This window comes from Canis lupus, chromosome 10, assembly GCF_011100685.1.
Source record: "Canis lupus familiaris isolate Mischka breed German Shepherd chromosome 10, alternate assembly UU_Cfam_GSD_1.0, whole genome shotgun sequence".
In the NCBI taxonomy this organism is placed as follows: Eukaryota; Metazoa; Chordata; class Mammalia; order Carnivora; family Canidae; genus Canis; species Canis lupus.
In genome coordinates, this window is record NC_049231.1 from 1503123 (window position 1) to 1522189 (window position 19067).

A 19067-nucleotide genomic window follows, 5' to 3' on the forward strand; every position below is an offset into this window, starting at 1 on the left:
GGATGAGGCAAATGTGCAAAAAAGGTCCTTCAGTTAACTTGTTCCCCTCAACCCAAACCCCAATCTACTCCATCGCAGGGAGGAAGGGCCTAGGAATTCAATCGGCCCCAAGGGTCTAGGACTCACAGCCATTACCTACGGGCTTCGTTGGGCTTATTCTTCAAGAGACTATCTGGAGAGAAAGTAGAGGATTTGCTTATTTAAAGGCATGACACCGCTCCCCCCCCCCCCCCCCCCCCCCCCAGTTCTAGCCCCCATCTCCCAAATCTCTGGCCAAGACTGTCCCCAGGAATATGGCTACTTGCTGGGGACAAACTCCTTTTCCTGAAGTCACTTATCTGAAAGAGATGCTGGGTAACATGTATATAAAAGCAAAAATAAATAAATATCAATGTCCAAAAAGGCTTTGTGAGTTAATTAAAACCACTTGCTTGTGAAACAGCCCAGGGTGCTGCTGAGTCCCACCAGGGGCAGTGTCAGGGCCTAGGCCAGGGACTCTCAGAGCTCCCCGGGGCAGCGTGAGGTAGAATGAGTTACTGAGGTGCTACCTTGTGAATATGCGAGATCCGAGGGCCTCTCCCTCAGGCTTTCTTGGGGCAGGAATGGAGCCCACCAGCCCCAAGGATTGGGCCCACTCCACCCCAGCCACCTCGGGTGGACCCGAACCAGCTGCCGTCCTGTGGCGCCCCCTGGTGGCGATGCAATGACAGATCAGGATAAATTCCAGCAGGTCAAAGGTGAGCTGCCAAAGCTGCGGCCAGTTAGCACAAAGTAAACAACAGGTTACCCTGGGACAGACAGAACCGGAACGCACATCCCGCTACACACCCCCAGTTACTCGGGTCCCTCCCACCCGGAAGGCCTCACAGTCCATCACTCCTCCACCTCACGGGGCTTCTCGTCTACACCACAGGTCAAACACACTTCTAGGTGGGAGACTGGATGTCGGTTAAGGCAAGGCTGCTGCTGTCGAGAGACATCCCCTCCTCTCCACCAGGAAACTCAAGGTCGACGGAGGTAGCCAGATGGCAGATGACCTATCAAAGGGGCTCCCTGTCCTCTTGGCCACACAGGGAAGGCTTGACAGCCTGGCTATAGCTCCATAAAATCAAATTTCTTTGGAATTGAGGAGAAAAGAGACACCTCCCTTCCTGTCCCAGCAGGCTGCCACTTCCGGCGGCGCCATAGGACACCTCTTCTGACTGGCAAGGACTCATCCTGAAGCTTTCTGACCTAAACAGAAAGCTCTGTCCCCAGTTTGGATCTAGCTGCCGAAAGATTTTACCATCCCGTCAGCAGATGGGAGCAGGCACCTCCGGCCCACCTGCCCTTCCCCTGCTGAGGGCGAGGCCTAGACCCGGAGGCGAGCTGCCCTGCTGACGAGTCTCTTCTCAATGACCACATTCCCAAAATCTCTCATAGCTGGGTGTCCCAGTTGGAAATCTGGCGAGAATACCCACAGTGAAAACCTCTCTCCACCTTCCTCTATTCAGTGAGGCTGTTGGTTGGATTCTTAGCAGCATAAAACCTATCAGTAAACTAAAACTTAAGAGGCTGGGAGAGGGGATCCAGTTGACACCAACTGCCTGACCAGATCCCAAAACCATCCTCCAAAGAATAAAAAACACGGCCCTTCGTGGGCAAGAACAGGTAAGGAGGTAAACATGATAGGGCCGTTGCTTCTCAAAAAACAGTAACAGCTCGTGTGCTCTTTCTTCTTTTTTCTTCTTTCAACACAAGACAGAACAGAACTCCTAGCAAGGCAAAATCGAAACTTCGGCTGGAGGGGGACCAACAGCCATTAGAAAACCTACGTCCTGGCTGCCGCCTGGGAGCTCCCCCCAGCCCTGCTGGGACCCAGTCAGCTGTCCGGGTTCTTTTCCGCCTCTTTGGAATGGATAATGTACATGAAGGTCTGCTCGATGGTGAAGTCGGGCGGGAGGCTGCCCTTGTGCACGCCCACATGCTTGCTCATGAGGTTCAGGGTGGAGCTGTAGTGGCCACAGACAGTGCAGCGGTACATGAGGGCCCCTGAGTGTGTCTTCAGGTGGCACTTGATGGTCGAGCGGCCTCGGAAGAACTTGTGGCACACCTTACACTGGTACGGCTTCTCGCCCGTGTGGATCCGCCGGTGGTAGTTGAACTCGCTTGTGTGGGCAAACCTTTTGCCACAGACCTTGCAGCTATACTTGCTGTTCCCAGGCTGGCCCTGCAGAGCCAGCTCCTCACTCAAGAACTCCTCTGCTGGCAGCTTCCGCTTCTGGAAAGCTGGGTGCTGTAGCCCCAAACCGGGCCGCGCGTCAAGGCCACTGTTGCATTTGTGCTGGCTGAGATGGTAGCGATAGGCAGCCTCCGACTTGAAGCTCTGGCTGCACAAGTGGCAGCGGAAGAGGGCGTCTTCGAGGCTTTGATGCACGGCCATGTGCTTCTCTAGGAGATGCCAGTCCACAAAGCTGTTTGCACACACAGAGCAGGAGAAGACTGAGATGCCCAGATGGGACAGCGTGTGCCACATGAGGCTGCAGAGGTTGAGGTGGCGCTGGTCGCAGACGCTGCAGGCCTGGCCCTTCAGGTTCAGATGGTCAAGGACGTGCCCCCGCACCACGTGGAAATCTTTGGCCAGCGCCTTCCCACAAGCAGCACATTTCAACTCTGCCGAGGCCGCCCCCGAAAACAAACCCAGCTTCCCAGACAGGGGATCGTTGGGGTGGACGATGATGTTGTTCTCAAATATCCCATCCCGTCGGTGGAGGGTCAGCTGCCACTGGGTAAAGAACTTAGTTTCACACATGTCGCAGGAGAAGAGGAAAATGCCAATGTGGGACAGAACATGGGTCACCCGGGAGTTCCGGTCCTGGAAGTGGGTCTCGCAGACCTTGCAGTTGCCGGTCAGCAGGTCCACGTGGTCCCGAGCATGCTGTCGGATCAGCTGAATGTTGGGCTCTAGAACTTTCTTGCACACCTGGCAGGGCATGGCCTTATTCTCTCGGTTGTCATTCTCTCCAAAAGTCAGCTCATCCTCACTGTCATCACTCAACTCAATCACCTCCTCGGCTGTGCCTATCTCCTCAGTGGGGTCTTCAAACTGCAAGTCATCATCCCCCAGGTCGTCCAGCTGGAGCTCATCCATCTGACCGAAGCTGGGGTCTTTGGAGTGGTCGCTATTGCTCAGACAGGAGTTGGTCCCGGTGGTAATGTCGATCGCGTTGTCCGGGGTGAAGAAACTGCTTTTACTGAAGTCTCCGTTGCTCTGAACTTTGTATGGCTGGCAGGAGCTCGTGCTGGTTTGGATGCTCATGTTGACAGTGCCCAGGACCGGCTGGGTAGTCACCACACCAGGAGCGGGGGTGAAGGGGGCAGGCGCATCGTGCTCTTCCGTCTTTGGCGGCAGTGGCTGCTGTGGCAGAGGCAGGCTCTGGTTAATGTCACCGGTGACGTTTCTCTCTTCCTCTTTACAGCTTCCCCCACCATCACTGGGCAACACATAGTTCCTATCAGGCCCAAAGTGCTCCCCCGCACCCCGGAGGTCTCCGAGGGGATAGGCGGGTTCTGCTGAGCTACAGCTCTGGGTACCGGGGTGGCTCTCACCGGTGCCGCTCAGGGGCTTGGCCACGGCAGTGCTCTCCAAGTCAGGAAAGGTGGAGTGACAGGCCCGGAGCAGGTCCTCCATACCCAGGCGCTCGGCAACCTCGTAGATGACCCCAACGTTGATCAGGTCTGTGAAGAGCTCTGACGTGTAGACAAAGCTCAGGATCTTCTCAAAGTTGGCGGGCGTGATGAAGTCTACCACGTAGGTCCTGGCGGCATCGAGCCCCGTATTGAGGAAGAGGTTCTGGAAGTAGCCGGCCGCACAGGCCAGCACGGCTTTGTGCGCCGGGAAGGAGCGGCTCCCCACCACAATGGTGACATCGCACATGGTCTCGGAGAGCCGACACTTGTTGAGTTCCTTCAGCAGGTTGTTGGGGTGGTTGGTGCTTTGCAGTTTGATCCGCATGCCCATCTTAGCAGCTCCGATGAAGTTGCCTCTGTATCAGCACAGTTCATCTGCGGACAGTAAAAGGAAGAGATGGATGGCCAAACACATCCCTGCAAGTGAGGAGCTTGGCGGAAGAAAATACCACCGGGTCGGAGGGTCTCCAAGCCCTGGGTGGGGTAGGAGTGAACGGGCTCGGGGTTCGGGGCTTGGGGTTCGGGGCATGGCTGAGCCGCTCAGCGTGCACAGCAACCCCTCTCCCCGCATACTCCCCAGGGCAGAGCTGTTACATCGAGATCCCAAAGTACTAAAACAAATCGGACAGCGTCTTTAAGAGTCGGGAAGAGAGGTGGTGGGCCTGGGGGGACAGAAGCTAGAGCCCCGGACCCTGGACCCCGGCCACAGGCAACCGCCCAGACACAATCTTTCACTTCATTACCCGTCAGGGGGCTCGAATTAATGTCCTAACTTCTTCCCCAGTGTGAGCCCTCCTATCTCACTGGGCACATTCACTTCTCTTACGATGCCAAATGCCATACAGGTACTTGAACACGATTATTAAAGTTCCAGAGCTGCTGAGGGCAAGATAAGGTCGCTTTCGATCTTTCCGTTTCTTATCGATGCTCTGTCCTTGCAGTCCCTAGGTCAACCTCTCACTCATTCAGGAGTGTCGACCTCTCCCTAACCTAAGCTACCTGCCTCGTTTCTTGTCCTACCATAACCCAGGGCCGTCCGGATACTGCCGTGACCGCCTCCCGACGCTGTGGATGAAGCCAAAGTACCCGGGGCCCAAAGCAAGCAAGCTGCATTCACCACTGATGGACTCCGGTTTTTTCCTGCCCACCCCTTTTGGGATCTACGCGTATGTGGACCAGAACTGGAGACTTACTAGATGCCCTAGGAAGGGCATCTAATCCTACAGGCAAGACTCCTAAGGACCTGCGGGGTCCCACTGCCCCCCTTGGAGTCCCGCCTGCGGACGAGCTCGTCCCGCAGCCTCGCCGCTCGCCCGCGCGCACAGCCCCGCACCTCACCACCCTCTACTAACTCCCAACTTTTTCTGGGGTCCAGGAAGCTTCTGCGCATTGCTGGGGTGGCAGCCAAGCAGCTCCCCGACCCCCAGGCCGCAATCAGGCGGGGCCCCGGGAAGCGGGGGGCACTTCCGAGCGGGCCCCCCAGCAGCCCGCGGTGCCGCAGGCTCCCCCCGGGGGCTCGAACCCAGGAAGGCCGCTGGGTCGGGCTGGGGCTCCATCGAGGGCCACGGAGCACCTCGGTGCGGCCGCACTCGGCGGGGCCCCGGGCGCCCCCGGAGCCAGGGGATGCGCGGCGGGGCCGGCGGGGGGGGGCGGCCTGGGGCGCGCAGGGGGAGCGCAGCGGCGGGGAGCAAGGCCGGGCCGGGCGGCGTCGGCGGGGGCAGCCCTCGGCCCGGCCGCGCTTACCGGCTCCGCGGGGCCCGAGCACCATCGCCGCCGCCGCCGCACACAAAGGCCCCGGCCCGCCGTGCCCGGCCCGACGAGGAGGCGGCGCCGCCGGCCGCGGCCAGACTCTCCATCCGCCGCGCCGCTCGCCGCGCCGGCCCGGGCAGCCCCCGCCGCCCGGCCCGCAGCGCCCCCCGCCGTCCCGGAGGAGGCAGCGCCCCCCGCCGCTCGGCCGCAGCGCCCCCCGCCGCCCGGGAGGAGGCAGCGCCCCCCGACGGCGGGGCCGGGAGCCCAGGGGGCGGCGCCGCGGCCCCACACTCCGCCGCCCCCAGCTGCGCGGCCCGGCCCCCGCGCGCCCCGGGACCCCCGCCCGGCCCCGCCTCCCCCACCCCGCGCGCCCCGGGACCCCCGCCCGGCTCCGCCTCCCCCACCCCGCGCACCCGGGGACCCCCGCCCGGCCCCGCCTCCCCCCCCACCCCCCGCGCACCCGGGGACCCCCGCCCGGCCCCGCCTCCCCCTCCACCCCCCGCGCACCCGGGGACCCCCGCCCGGCCCCGCCTCCCCCCCACCCCCCGCGCACCCGGGGACCCCCGCCCGGCCCCGCCTCCCCCCCACCCCCCGCGCACCCGGGGACCCCCGCCCGGCCCCGCCTCCCCCCCACCCCCCGCGCACCCGGGGACCCCCGCCCGGCCCCGCCTCCCCCCCACCCCCCGCGCACCCGGGGACCCCCGCCCGGCCCCGCCTCCCCCCCACCCCCCGCGCACCCGGGGACCCCCGCCCGGCCCCGCCTCCCATCCGGCACCCGGGGACCCCGGCCTCGCCCCCTTCCCCTGCCCCCCATCCCCACCCCCACCCCGGCCCCGGCCCGGCCTCGCCACCGCGGGGACCTACCTTCCCACCCGTCGCGCTCTGATCTACCAGGCGGCGGCCCTTCCCTCCTGACCCCGGGCCCTGGAGGAGTGAGCAGCACTATCCCGACTCTAAACTCTCATCCTCTACCCTGTCCTACGTCTCATAGTACCAGAAGCTTCTCAGAACGTCCACTATTGTGGTTTTTTGGGGGAAAAAGATTATTTGATTAATTCGTGAGCGCACTGGACTGAGAGCGTCCTGGAGACAGGGCTCCGTCGTTCCGGTCCTACTCGTCGAGGTGCGCACCACAGCTTCCTGGGCCGCGACAGGTGCTTCGGAAAGTGAATGAACAGGTCGTTGAGGCCTGGGCCCCTGGTTCACCCCCTCCTGAAAATTTCTGACGCCCCTCCTCCCACCTAGCTGGCCAAGGAAGGAGTACGCGGGGTCCCACTGCACCTCGAGAGCCCAACCCTGTTTCCTGAAGCCTGTCCTCCCTAAGGGGAACAGCATTTATCACCCCAAATATGCCTCTTTGGCATAAGGACTATTTTAGGCTGCTTATTTTTAAGAACCAGCAGACACAGGAGAAGCTCTGAAATCAGAATAAAAATTACATTTATGAGGGAAACCTCCATTTGTAAGGGTGTCTCTGCCCCGGAAGAGAAGGACCACTAGATCTCTAGAAACTCTCCTCGTTGGAGAAGGAGAACTTCAATCTGCATAACCACCATCCCCTTATTTGCTGTGCTTGGCCTGAAAACCCACCTTCTCGGGCTCCCCACCCCCAATATCTTCTTTTGTCTTTAACTAGATACGGTATTTAAGGTGGTGACTTAGGCCATTTTAGGGCATTGCAGAGTTTTCCTGAGCTTCTCCCATGTATATAGGAGGTATACTTGTCACTAAACTTCTGTTTTTCTCCTGGTAATCTCTCTTTTACTGCAGCATGTCTCAGCCAAGAACTTAGAAGGGTAGAGGAGGGTGGCCTGGATGGCTCGGTCAGAGAAGCGTCTGATTCTTTAGTTTCAGGTTCAGCCCTGGTCACCATCTCAGGGTCTTGGGATCCAGCCCCATGTAGGGCTCCACGCTCATCATCCGGGAGTTAGCTGAGACTCTCTCTCTCCCTCTCCCTCTGCTCCTCCCCCCACTCATGCTAGAGCATGCACACTCTCTCTTTCTCAAATAAATAAATCTTTAGGAACCCTGGGTGGCTCAGCGGTTTAGCGCCACCTTCGGCCCAGGGCCTGATCCTGGAGACCCGGGATGGAGTCCTGCATCCTGCTCCCTGCTCCCTCTGCCTGTGTCTCTGCCTCTCTCTTTCTCCATGTCTCTCATGAATAAATAAATAAAATATTTTTTAAAAAGTTTATACAGTTTATACTTGCGATACTATGATTTATAATAAGAAATATATATATCTGATGTTTGTGCTCATTTCTGACAAAGAGCTCCTAAAACCATTGGAATTTCCTAAGTGATGAATATCATAGAAGTGTCTTTTGTTATGTTGTTGGGTGGTTTTGGGCACCCAAGGATGGGGCTGGAGGTTGAATCAATTGCTAATGGCCAATGATTTAATCAATCATAACCATGTAATGAAGCCCCATAACAATCCAAAAGGATGGAATTCAGAGAGTTTTCTGGTTATGAACACATGCATGTTCAGGGAGGGGAGAGTGGTGCACTCAGAGAGAATGTGAAAGCCCCATGCCCCTTTGCCTGTGCCTTGCCCTATGCATCTCTTCCATCTGGCTCTTCTGGAGTTACATCCTTTTATAGTAAACTGGTGATTTAGTAGGTAAACACGGTCCCTGAGTCCTGTGAGCCACTCTAGCAAATTAATCAAGCCGATGGGGGGAGTTGTGGGAACCTCCAGTCTGTAGCCGGTAGGTCAGAAGCATGGGTAATAGCCCAGACATGAGATGGCGTCTGAAGTGTGAGGGGTGGTCTCAGAGGACTGAGCCCTTAACCTGTGGAGTCTGATAAAATCTCCGGGTAGATGGTGTCAAGGCATTGCTTGGCGTGGCGAAACCATCCCTCCACGTACATTGGAAGTAGTCCAGAACCTTTAAGACCGAAGTCTTTTTAAGGTAAATCACCAAACAGGGCTCCAGGATGGCTCAGTCATCAGACTTTGACTCAGGTCGTGGTCTCAGACTCCTGGGATCAAGGCCCTGCCTTCGCATCCTGCTCCTCACCCAGCTCCATGGGAAGTCAGCTTGTCCCTCTCCCTCTCCCTATGCTCCCCTCCTGCTAGTGTGCACTGTCTCTTCTCTCTCACAAATAAAAAAATAAAATATTTAAAAATAAATAAATAGGGCAGCCCTGGTGGCACAGTGGTTTAGCACTGCCTGCAGCCCGGGGTGTGATCCTGGGGACCCGGGATCGAGTCCCACATCAGGCTTCCTGCATGGAGTCTGCTTCTCTCTCTGCCTCTCTCTTTCTCTCTCTCTCCAAATAAATAAATAAATAAATCTTTAAAAATATATATTTAAAAAATACTAAAAAAATAAAATAAAATAAATAAGGAGCACCTGGGTGGCTCAGGTCACGATCCCCGAGTCCCCAGATCAAGCCCCACAGTGGGCTCCCTGTTCATCGAGGAGCCTGCTTCTTCCTCTCCTCCTGCCCCTCCCCCCACCCACCCTCATGCATGCGCGAGCTCGCTCTCTCTCTCACCCTGGCTCTCTCTCTCTCTCAACTAAATCAATAAAATCTTAAAAATAAATAATAAAATAAAATAAGTAAAGTCAATCACCATGCAATCCCAGTAACGCACACACACAAAGCTAAGTGGAGAAGGGCCAGAGATTCAGTCAAGGTCTTTTGGGTCAGGTCTCCTTAGGTACAACCTCTTAACAACAGGAAGAGAGCCAGGATTTCTTCACACATTCTCCAAGTACAAAAACAAAACAAACAAACAAACAAAAAAACCAGGAATCTGGCTTAAAATTTGGCTTCATTTTTCCTGGAATCCCCAGGATTGCAATTTTTGTCAGTCCCACCAGAGAGCAACCTTTCTGCATTTATGCTCCTACTTGGCAAAGCACTCGAGTCCTCTCAGCACACACGCCCATCTCCTGAGTCTGAGCTGTACCAACTCTTGAAGCTTTCATGACCCAAATAAATTCCCTAGAATCTGCAAAAGCTAAAACCTTGTAGATAGATACTTTTGAAAAGCCAGCACGATGATTCACTGAAGAAAGGCTTGAGGCTCCGACAAGAACATTCTTTGACCTCTAGCAATAAACCTGACCCAGGGGACACTGAGTTGGACTTTCTCTCCACCTCCCACCCCACTGTACTGCCGTAGGTCCAAAGTTGCCCCATTTAGGTTCTTGGAAGAGAGAACTTTCACTGGGGTGAAGGACCTGTGGGAAGTGACCTTTGGCTCAGTGGCGCTGTCTCCTCACTGCCTTGGGCGAGTGCAGTGTTGACATAGTATCAGGCGGTTTGAGAGCATGGCCAGGCCCTGCACCAGGCTAAAATAAGGAGTCTGAGGATTTCCCAGGCTTTCCCTCCGGATACAGAACACCCCTTCGGATCCCTGGGCTGTGGTAGTTGGCACATGAGATACGTAAAAGACACTCACACACCTCATCTCAGTGCCTTGCATATTCTGTGGACCTCTAGACCAGCGCTACGGGGGCTGGTATCGGTTGCATTGCAGAGGAGTCTAGAACAAATGTCTTCCCCTTCAAACAACTAAGATGGCCAGTTAACACTGAAGACAGCTGCTCCCTTCTTTCTCAGTCTCTGTAGTCACTTCCCAATCCACGCCCCATCCTGGCAAGACCAAGCGTTGTTTGTTCGTCCACAACCCCACTATACCATAAACCATGTATGGGTCACTGTCTGTTCCATGACCTGTTCCCGGACCCCTGCTTGACATTTGGAGACAGAGAAATGGTGCAATTCTATAGATTAATCCTCCTCTGTGGCTGGGTTCTTGCACAGCCTTGACCGCTTTGCACCACCCACGCCTTCACCCTTCTCTACCTAGAGTCAGATTCAAGATTGCTGTCTCCTAGTCCCATCCTAGAAATACAGACAAGCCATTCGGAATATGTTTTTCCTTTATCCAAAGCTAATCTGTGAAAGTCTTTGAGTGCTAGACACCATCTTCCAAATTCACTGATTTATTTTTTAATTACTAAATAGGTCTTCTAATACTACCTGTATGAAGCACTGACTAAGGCACTGTTGGGGAAATCAGTACATGTAGAAAATAAAGATGCTTCCATTTATATATGATACATGTATGTGTGCACATCATAAATGTGTATGTGTGTATGATGTAGCTGGAAGAGTCAAGAAAGAGAAAAACCCACCCACTGGCCAAACAATTGCATCACTCTAGGTCACATGTGAAAATTCTTTATTGTTGAGTAGAGAGAGACATCATATTTTTAACAAACGACACTCCAGAAACCCCGGGGAAATGTATAGTCAATGCCCGCTGGGGCCAAGGATGCTCACTCTGCGGTTTCTACATCACAGCAGGATAGAGGGATGGAGAAGGCATCAAAGCACAGCCGTGTTACAAGAATGGGGAAAAAGGGAAGGAGGAGCGTGTGCAGTGGCAGTTGGGAGAGCGTAACAGGTGTCTTCATGATGCAGTCCAGAGGTCCAGAAGTAGAGAGCTGAGGACAAAAAAAAAAAAAAAAAAATGAAATCACATGTTCTGTCTTGTAAAATTCCCACCGACCACCAGCTGGGGAAGTAGGGGTATGTGAGTGGCAGGGGAGATATGTAAAGGGAGGAAAAGAGAACAGAAGAGAACAGAAGTCTTAGCCCTCAGCTTTCCCTGTAGTCTTTGAACTAGAGGACTGAACCCTTCTAGCCACAGGAGCTTGCCCTTTCCCTGTTCTGTGTTTACCGTGCTACTTAGAAACACCCCTGTGCATGGTCTGTGGGTCCCTACACTAGGTTCCTATCATACTCGCATCCCTGTGAGCCAGGCATACACACAGCCCTATCCAGTGTGCTCTGGTGCTAATGCTCCCCCCAGGCTCACCCATGGCCTCCTCTTTTCAGAAACCTCCCAGGGAAAGCACAGGCCCAGGGATCACCTCCTGTGTTAGCAGTTTCACATGAATGAAATAAGATGACACAATGATCTGTGTTGCTCCGTCTCATCTAATCTTAAATGCCAGGCCCCAGGGACTTGACGTGCTGTTCCTCCTGGCGCCTCACGGGTTGAGAACGCTCCATCGGTGGTGAGATTATGCAGGCTGCGATTATGCCAGCGGCCCCTCTGAAAGAGCCTGGATTCACCAGCGAGCATTAAAAGAAAGTTTCTACAATGCACTTGTTTTCACCATTTTTATAAAATACTACGGCAAAATTGCACTGTAATTATCTTTATGGTCAATGCAGAGCGCCGGGGAGAGTGTGTCATCCAGATATAGCTGCCCGTGTAATTATCTGGCGGTCGCAGCACTGAAATAAGCATCTAATGAGAGCAAAATGATACGGTGAGTACCGTGTAATCAGCGAGTTACGGTTATTACGGCTGCGTGGCCCTCTCGCCCGACCGAGCGGGGCCAGACCCGGTCTCCGGGCCCAGGGGCTGTGCGCCCGCAGCCCAAGCTGCCGTGGAGAGCTCCTGCTCCTTGGGTCTCCCCTGAGACCGCAACATGCATGCCCAGGCCCCGAGGGGGGGGGGTGCAGCGGGAGTCTCCCCGTGGCCACCCGGCTCCCACTCCCGCGCTTTCTCCCCCCACACCTGCTCCTTCGGATCTACTGCAAAGAAGCCGTGGGCTGGGCTGCGAGGCCTGGGGGGAGCTGGGGCCGCGACAGCCCTTCCGTGCTGTGACTAGACGCTTCCCGGGGACTCGCCGACAGGGGACCAAGCGAGACATCCGTCAGCCCACTCGAGCCCAGGGTCCAGCCCAGACAGCTCCACGCAGACAGACCAGAGTCCGCCAGGGGCGACACTGGGGCTCCCCCAGCTCCGGACTGATTCCAATGCTGCCAACACACAGCGCCGTGCTCCGTGTGCCAGGCCCCATCCTGAACACTTTACCTACGCTCCGTCCTCAAAACCACAAGCCTGCAACCTAATATGACCCTCATTTCTCAGATGAGGAACCTGTGGCACAGGAGGGTTATGTAACTTGGCCGAGGGGACACAGCCAGGGAGCTGCAGATCCCGGATTTAAACCCAGGCTATGCTCTAAGGCGTTAGGCTACGCGGAGGTACTGAGATACGGTTTCTGATTACTCCCCATTAAATTTCAGAGTTCCTTGCATTTCTTTCTAAATCACCCTTGTGACGAATTACACACTAGACCCAGTCACCCGAGATTCTGAATGATCCGAACAGTTTCTGCCTACCTAGGAGGCCGAACACTCAACCCCTGTGAGTTGGATGTGGTGCCTGTTACTACCGGGTGCTGCTCCCTCCAGCTTGTACAAGACGATTCGAGAACGGAGCCCGAACAACAGGAGCTGACCATCCGAGAAGCCACAGGGTCAACCCCTCGCTCCCGTGGCCCACCACCCCTGCCTACTCGGGAGTCAGCCAGGGTCCATGACTCAAGGGAAACAGGGGCGTGTGTGCATGCATGTGAGTTCATGTGTTCTTGCAGACAGGTTCGCAGCTCTGGGGGCTGGCGTGTTGGACCAACAGTGTGCTGGCCGCTGGCCATGTATTTTAGGGCAAATTTATGACTATAAATGCCTGTAGCATCAGACGAAATGTCTCTCCGGCTCCTCCCCCCTTACACATGCACAGTCCCCTCTCCTAACCAATAATCCTTACCTTATTCCGCACTGGGGGGATACTGGAGGGTGCCAAAGCTGGGGACCTTCTCTTGGTTTACATCAACAGGAGTGTCTGAGGTAAAATAAACAGTGTAGTTAGGAGGGGTTTTTCTGAATGTGACCTTCACCCTGACCCTTTGATATTATCAAAGGGGCTAGCCATGAAGGGCAGCATCAGGAGACAGAGTCGGAAAGCAGAGGCATGCTGTGTTTGGGAGATGGGGGCAATAACAGCCCCCACCCCTCCAACTCCTTCCCAGCTGCAGCAGGACTATCTTATGAAGGTCTCCCCGTTGTGTTCCTAGGGACATCTGGACTGTGGCTCCAACCTGATTGGGTAGAAGGGCCGAGGAGCCCTCACTATAGCTAAGAAAAGTCCTGTCTTTCCCTCTGGTGACAACTATGAGGCACTTGACTTCTGCCGAATCTTTGCTAGTACCCTAACCCCTCCTACTGTGCCCCCACACGCTCCTACCTGGCTGGATGTTCCTCTTGCCCATAAGTCCCACGAAGAAGTCATGCATGTCACCTGTAGAAGAAGGGCCAACATTGCCAACAGTGATAATGGGGGTAGGGGAGTGTCAAGACTTCCAAGATTGGGTTTCTTGGGTCTTTATCATGCCACAACTGGACTCCCCAGTCAGCAGGCTATTAGCCACCCTCTCTGCCCACCTCACCCTCTCCACAGTGCAAGAATTCTCTGCCCCCCAGGTGTCTGGCTTAGAGTCTTCACAGCCACCAAGAGGTTCTCTTGCTTCTCAAAGACCAGCTGATGGAGAAAAAGTCCACCACGCTCATCACACCTGTTTCCTCCTGGTATCCAGTGGAGCCCATGAGCCCATGCCTTGGTGCCCATGAGCCGTTGCAGCTGGCATATTGTTTGTGCCAGCTGAGACGGGGCCAGCCAGAATGGCCACTGGGCCCCATGCCCATGGAGCTCTAGCAAACGGTCAGCAGAGACAGGGAGGGAGAAGAGGCTACTCACGTTTCTGGGGAAGTGGCGATTCCTTAGGATCTGTGAAAGCAAGAAGAGTGTGTCATTGGGGAATGGAACCTGGAAAGGAATGGTCAGAGGGTGTTCAGAGCACAACCCCCAATTATTCACCAAGCCATCGCCCGTCTCCATCCCACCTGAAGGCTCTTCTCAAGCCTATTTAATCATCAGAATCCTGCCCCCCACCCCCTTCTCCCCAGGGCTGCTTCCTACCCACGCTAGCCTTGCTCAGCATTTTGAGCAATCCTTCCAGAGAGACTGAGCCGCTGTCATAAAGCTTCCGGAGCAATGACGGGGGCAACTGGTAGAGGTCCGAGTCCTTTTAAGGGACAGAAACAAAGAGGGCTGAGGCAGGAGGCTCACACCTGATCCATTCACCCCTCCCCACAAACCATGGCCTCTTCTTGAGCCCATCACAATTGAACCTGACATCCTGTATCTTTTGGGATTTCTTCTGGTTTACAATGGAAGAGAAGTGGGCTCTCAAAGTGTGGTCCGGGGACCAATAGCATCAATAGCACCACTGCCATAGGCTTCTTAGAAATTCCTAATCTGCATCTCCGTCCTACCTGAGACCTACCGAGAAGATCTGCATTTCAACCCGGCCCTTGCGGTTATTCACCTGCACAGCAAGATTGGAGAAGTAGGGGTAGAAGGAGCACATCAGGCATCCCTGTAGGCACACCAACTGTCCCAGTTTGCCTAGGACTCAGAGCTTTCCTGGGATATGGGCTTTTCAGTACTTAAACAGGTGGTCCTGGGAAAATTGGGATGGTTGGTCACCCTATCTCCCAAGCTCAAAGGGGACTGCGTCTTGGGGCTCTCTCCCAACTGCTGCCACCTCCCAGTGAGAAGGGCCATTGGCTCTGCTCTCCTTGGCACATCAGGAGCCAGTTGCCCGGGGATATGGTTGCCCTGCTATGTGAGGGAGCCACAAAGTCCGCCACTTTCAAGAAAGGAAAGGACAAATAGATAAATTTATTTATTTATCTTCTCCCCCACAAATAAACCCCATTCTGGACCTGCTGCCAGGCAGGGGCTCTTCATTGTGTTGGTGATTTTTTTTTAGCAGTTTGGGCACCGCAGGATGGTTGGTGGGCACACATCCCACAGCCAGTTAACTGCAGCTGCAGAGAGACGATGCCAATGATCACGTTCGGAGATCCTCACCTTAGTCTCAGCAGTGCCTCCCTCTCCAGAGCCCAGCTGTCCTTGGGCTGCCGAGCACAGAGCACATCTACACAGGATGCACCCGTGCACACACCAACCCCGTTGCCCAGCACACATACCTCCTACCCTCTCCTCACCCCCACTTCCCCCGTCCTCATGCACCACTGGGGAGAAGGGGTAGGATGACAACCTCTCCCTTTCATTGACCAAGGGGAACCAGGTCTTGAAGTAAGCTTGTCTTAGAAAAATATATCCAGGGGTGCCCAGGTGGCTCAGCGGTTGAGCGTCTGCCTTTGGCTCAGGTCATGATCCCGGGGTTCTGGGATCGAGTCCCACATCGGGCTCCTCCTCGCAGGAAGCCTGCCTCTCCCTCTGCCTCTCTCTCCGTGTTTCTCATGAATAAATAAATAAATAAATAAATAAATAAATAAATAAATAAAATCAAGAAAGAAAGAAAGAAAGAAAGAAAGAAAGAAAGAAAGAAAGAAAGAAAGAAAGAAAGAAAGAAAGAAAAATATATCCAGATATTCCGACTCTCTCCAGATGAAACTTTGGGCTCCAAACATAATGTCCAATGCATACTTGGCATTCCTTGTGTATTTTTTTTTAAGATTTTACTTTTTTTATTTTTTATTTTTTTATTTATTTACGATAGTCACACAGAGAGAGAGAGAGAGAGAGAGAGAGAGAGAGGCAGAGACACAGGCAGAGGGAGAAGCAGGCTCCATGCACCGGGAGCCCGACGTGGGATCCGATCCCGGGTCTCCAGGATCGCGCCCTGAGCCAAAGGCAGGCACTAAACTGCTGCGCCACCCAGGGATCCCTAAGATTTTATTTTTAAGTAATCTCTACATCCAATGTGGGCTGGAACTCAAGCCCGAGATCAAGAATCGCATGCTTTCCCGACTGAGCCAGCTGGGTGCCACTATTTTTTTGTATTTTTGAAGTGGTTCTAGTCTTTTGGATCTGGTGCAACAGCCACCGCCTATATGTATGCATGCCTATCATGCCCTGGGATGCGTAGGGTTGAAGACTGACTCCTCTCTTTGCCCTGCATACAGCTTCCTAGGCAGCCACTTTTCCCAAATTGTTCAAATATCCTGCCCACCTCCTGTAATGAGATGCTAAACTGATCCTAGCTGGAGAGGCAGTTGGACTTCACACACTGAATTTGTAATAAGTTCCACCTATAATCATCTTAAAAGCATGTGTACCAATCTAATTGCTGTCATTTCAAAATCTTAAAAAGAGGGACAGAGGTTCTTACAGACGTGCCTAGAGACACCCTCAGATGGATACATAACTCAGGTGGCCCCAAGCTGCCTCCCAGCCTCCCCTCAACAGCCACAGGCCAGGCAGAGTGCAGCTCTCTGCCAGGTGGGCACTGCAGAGGGGCGCCTTACCTTGCTGTGGCCCCCACCAGGCACCACTTGCTCCTGTGAGTCCTCACAGACAGCCCCAAAACTGGAAGCCAGGCTGATGGCCAGGATGGCTGCAAACAGCAGGGCACTCCGCATGGTGCCTAGGAGGGCAGAGGGTCGTGACAGGAATGAGGGGAGGAGGTTACAACACAGGTGCAAATGCAGGAGACAGTTGGCACCTGTCCCGAGCCTGTTTCCCCAGCGCCCCGTCTCTCTGGCCAAGCCCTGGTCTGGGGGAGCATCTCTGAGCAGGCGGGCCAGCCCCTGGGCTCAATTGCCCTGCTCCCCCATCACGCATCTCCCGACGCTGAGCACCTGGCAATGGGCAATGTGGCAATAGTGCCAGACTCTCATCTCCAAGCAAGAGAGATTCGCAGGACACGCACGGTCTGGTCTGTCTTCTTAGTTAGCCTGAGGAGGGACTCGGGACTCTGCTTTCCAGCACCAGGTAACCCAGGACTTAGGCAAAAGTTTCTAGGATGGGAGCAGTCTGAAGCCACAGGCTCCAGACAGTCCTGGTTCTCTGCCCCTGTGGGCGCTTTCTTCTCGTACCAGGGCCCTGCTCCCGTCCCAGGGCCCTGCTCCCAGATCAGAGGCCCCACCTCTGTTCCCTCGGGTCCTTTATCGTCTCCCAGCTCTGGCCTCTGGCCTCTGGTGCCAGCCCCAGCCCATCCAACATTCTCCCACTCGTGCCTACCTGTGGAGCAGTCCTGAGCCGAGGGCAGCTGGTCTAACAGGATGGGGGGCCGACCGGGAACACTGGCCACTGCCCACGCACAGCACACCACCTGGGTGGAGAGAGCCCAAGTGGAGGGGATCTGAGGATGTGGCAGGAGCTCCCGGCTCCCAGATAAAGGCTCTGGGAGGGTCTGGGGGAGCCGGGGGAGGGGCTGTGAATCACCAATCCCAGGGTGGCTGGAGGGGAGGGGGGAGGCTGGTGGAGAAAAAGGAGGATATAGGCTGCAGACACACACACACACACACACACACACACACACACACACACACCCCACACCCCACAAAGCCTGCAGCGTCCTGGAGTTAGCCAGCAGCCCACTTTCCAACAGCCCCTGAGCTGGGCATACTAAGGAATGATGTCGTCTATGCTTTGTACCAAAATTTCCACGCTCAGTAGGAGACGACTCTGTTTCCTCATTATTCACCCATCAGCTCCTCGCCCTTTAACCCTTCAGACTCTACTGCCAGGCCCGCAGAATTTCAGACAGGTACTTCTCTGGCCAGGACCACCCCCAGGACAACCAGACCCAGGCCCCTGAGCAGTGGGAGGTGAGTTTGGCTTCCCTTCCCGCCCCCATTTCTCCCTCTGTCCTCCTTCCAGCTGCAGCTGACCCCTCATCTAGGCCCTCAGACCAAGTGAAGGTCGGTACTTCTCCCCTGCTACCAATGCAGAAGCTTCCAGTGTCTGTCTCCCTCCACCACTTCTCCAGAGCTAACACCTCCTTCCCATGCCACTGCTTCTCGACCCCTGAATCAACCTGATTTAGTCACATCCTTCTAGAATTCTACCTTCTACCCCTCCTGCTAGGAAAGGAGGAACAGAACACGGCGGCGAGCTGTCTCTCCATCCTCCCCGCCCTGGCCAGCCCAGCACTGATCTCGCATTGCCTCTTTTTATCATACGGTTCCGTGTTTTCTCCTCTCTAATCTACCTCCCCGCAGCTCAGGCATCTTCTCCCTGACATTTCAAGTCTCTCTTTCATGGCCCACTCTGTTGAGGGGGCTCATGGGGCTCCCTTTGTACCCAAGGTAGAGCCCCAGGGGACAGTCAGAGCCAGAGTTGGGACAGAAGGAGAACCGGAGAGAGAAGACATGCTCAAGGGAACGGGCTGGGGGTGGGGGCAAAGTGAAAGCACTTTCAGAGCCATTGGGCATTTCCTATTTTTCAGGTGAGGAAATTGACTCCCTCCAGAGAAGGTGAGACTCTTGATCTCAGGGTTATGAGTTCAAGCCTCACGTTGGGGAGAGAGATTCCTTAAAAATAAAAAAAAAATCTTTAAAAAGTTCAGTCCTGTGCTCCACAATATATAGCTACTGGAGAAGAGCCACAAATTTGGGGGGTGTTGTTGTTTTCATTCCAAACCTCCCCTTCATTTTACTGCACTGGTAGGAACTTTGACCAGTAGGAGAACAGTTAACTCTCCCAGAGGGAGTGGTGGACCCTTCTCTGCGAGACCTGGAGACCTGGACCTTGTGCTCTTCTACCGCTTGGGCTGGGAAGAGAACCGGCCGTTGCGTATTTGCTACAGAGACTCCCGCTCACCACTGCCTTCCCCAGTTACCCTACTTAATATGACCACCCTTTCACACTCCATATCCCTCTTCTGTTTCTTCTCTTCATTTATTACATCCAATATTCTAAATGTTTCACTTATAGCCTGTCTACCCGCACACCCCCCTCCCCACCTCCCAGAATGTCAGCATTACACTGGCAAGGACTTTTGTCTGTTCTG

The 19067-nt window shown here is 54.9% G+C and overlaps 2 protein-coding genes across 2 annotated transcripts; both read right to left on the reverse strand.

Annotated features, from left to right (window-relative positions):
- Positions 1-246: 246 nt before the first annotated feature.
- ZBTB39 (zinc finger and BTB domain containing 39) lies at positions 247-5532 on the reverse strand. Its single transcript, XM_038549743.1, has 2 exons — positions 5413-5532; positions 247-4044 (listed from the first exon to the last, which is right to left on the reverse strand). Exon 2 carries the CDS (start codon positions 3998-4000, stop codon positions 1862-1864), a length of 2139 nt encoding a protein of 712 aa, XP_038405671.1. The 5' UTR covers positions 4001-4044; positions 5413-5532; the 3' UTR covers positions 247-1861.
- A 5093-nt stretch (positions 5533-10625) lies between these two features.
- Positions 10626-17408, reverse strand: LOC116183080 (tachykinin 3 (neuromedin K, neurokinin beta)). Its single transcript, NM_001293059.2, has 7 exons — positions 17294-17408; positions 16579-16697; positions 14219-14324; positions 13997-14026; positions 13487-13540; positions 13010-13084; positions 10626-10886 (listed from the first exon to the last, which is right to left on the reverse strand). The coding sequence occupies exons 2-6, from the start codon at positions 16690-16692 to the stop codon at positions 13011-13013; spliced, it is 378 nt and encodes a 125-aa protein (NP_001279988.1). The 5' UTR covers positions 16693-16697; positions 17294-17408; the 3' UTR covers positions 10626-10886; position 13010.
- Between the last annotated feature and the right edge of the window lie 1659 nt (positions 17409-19067).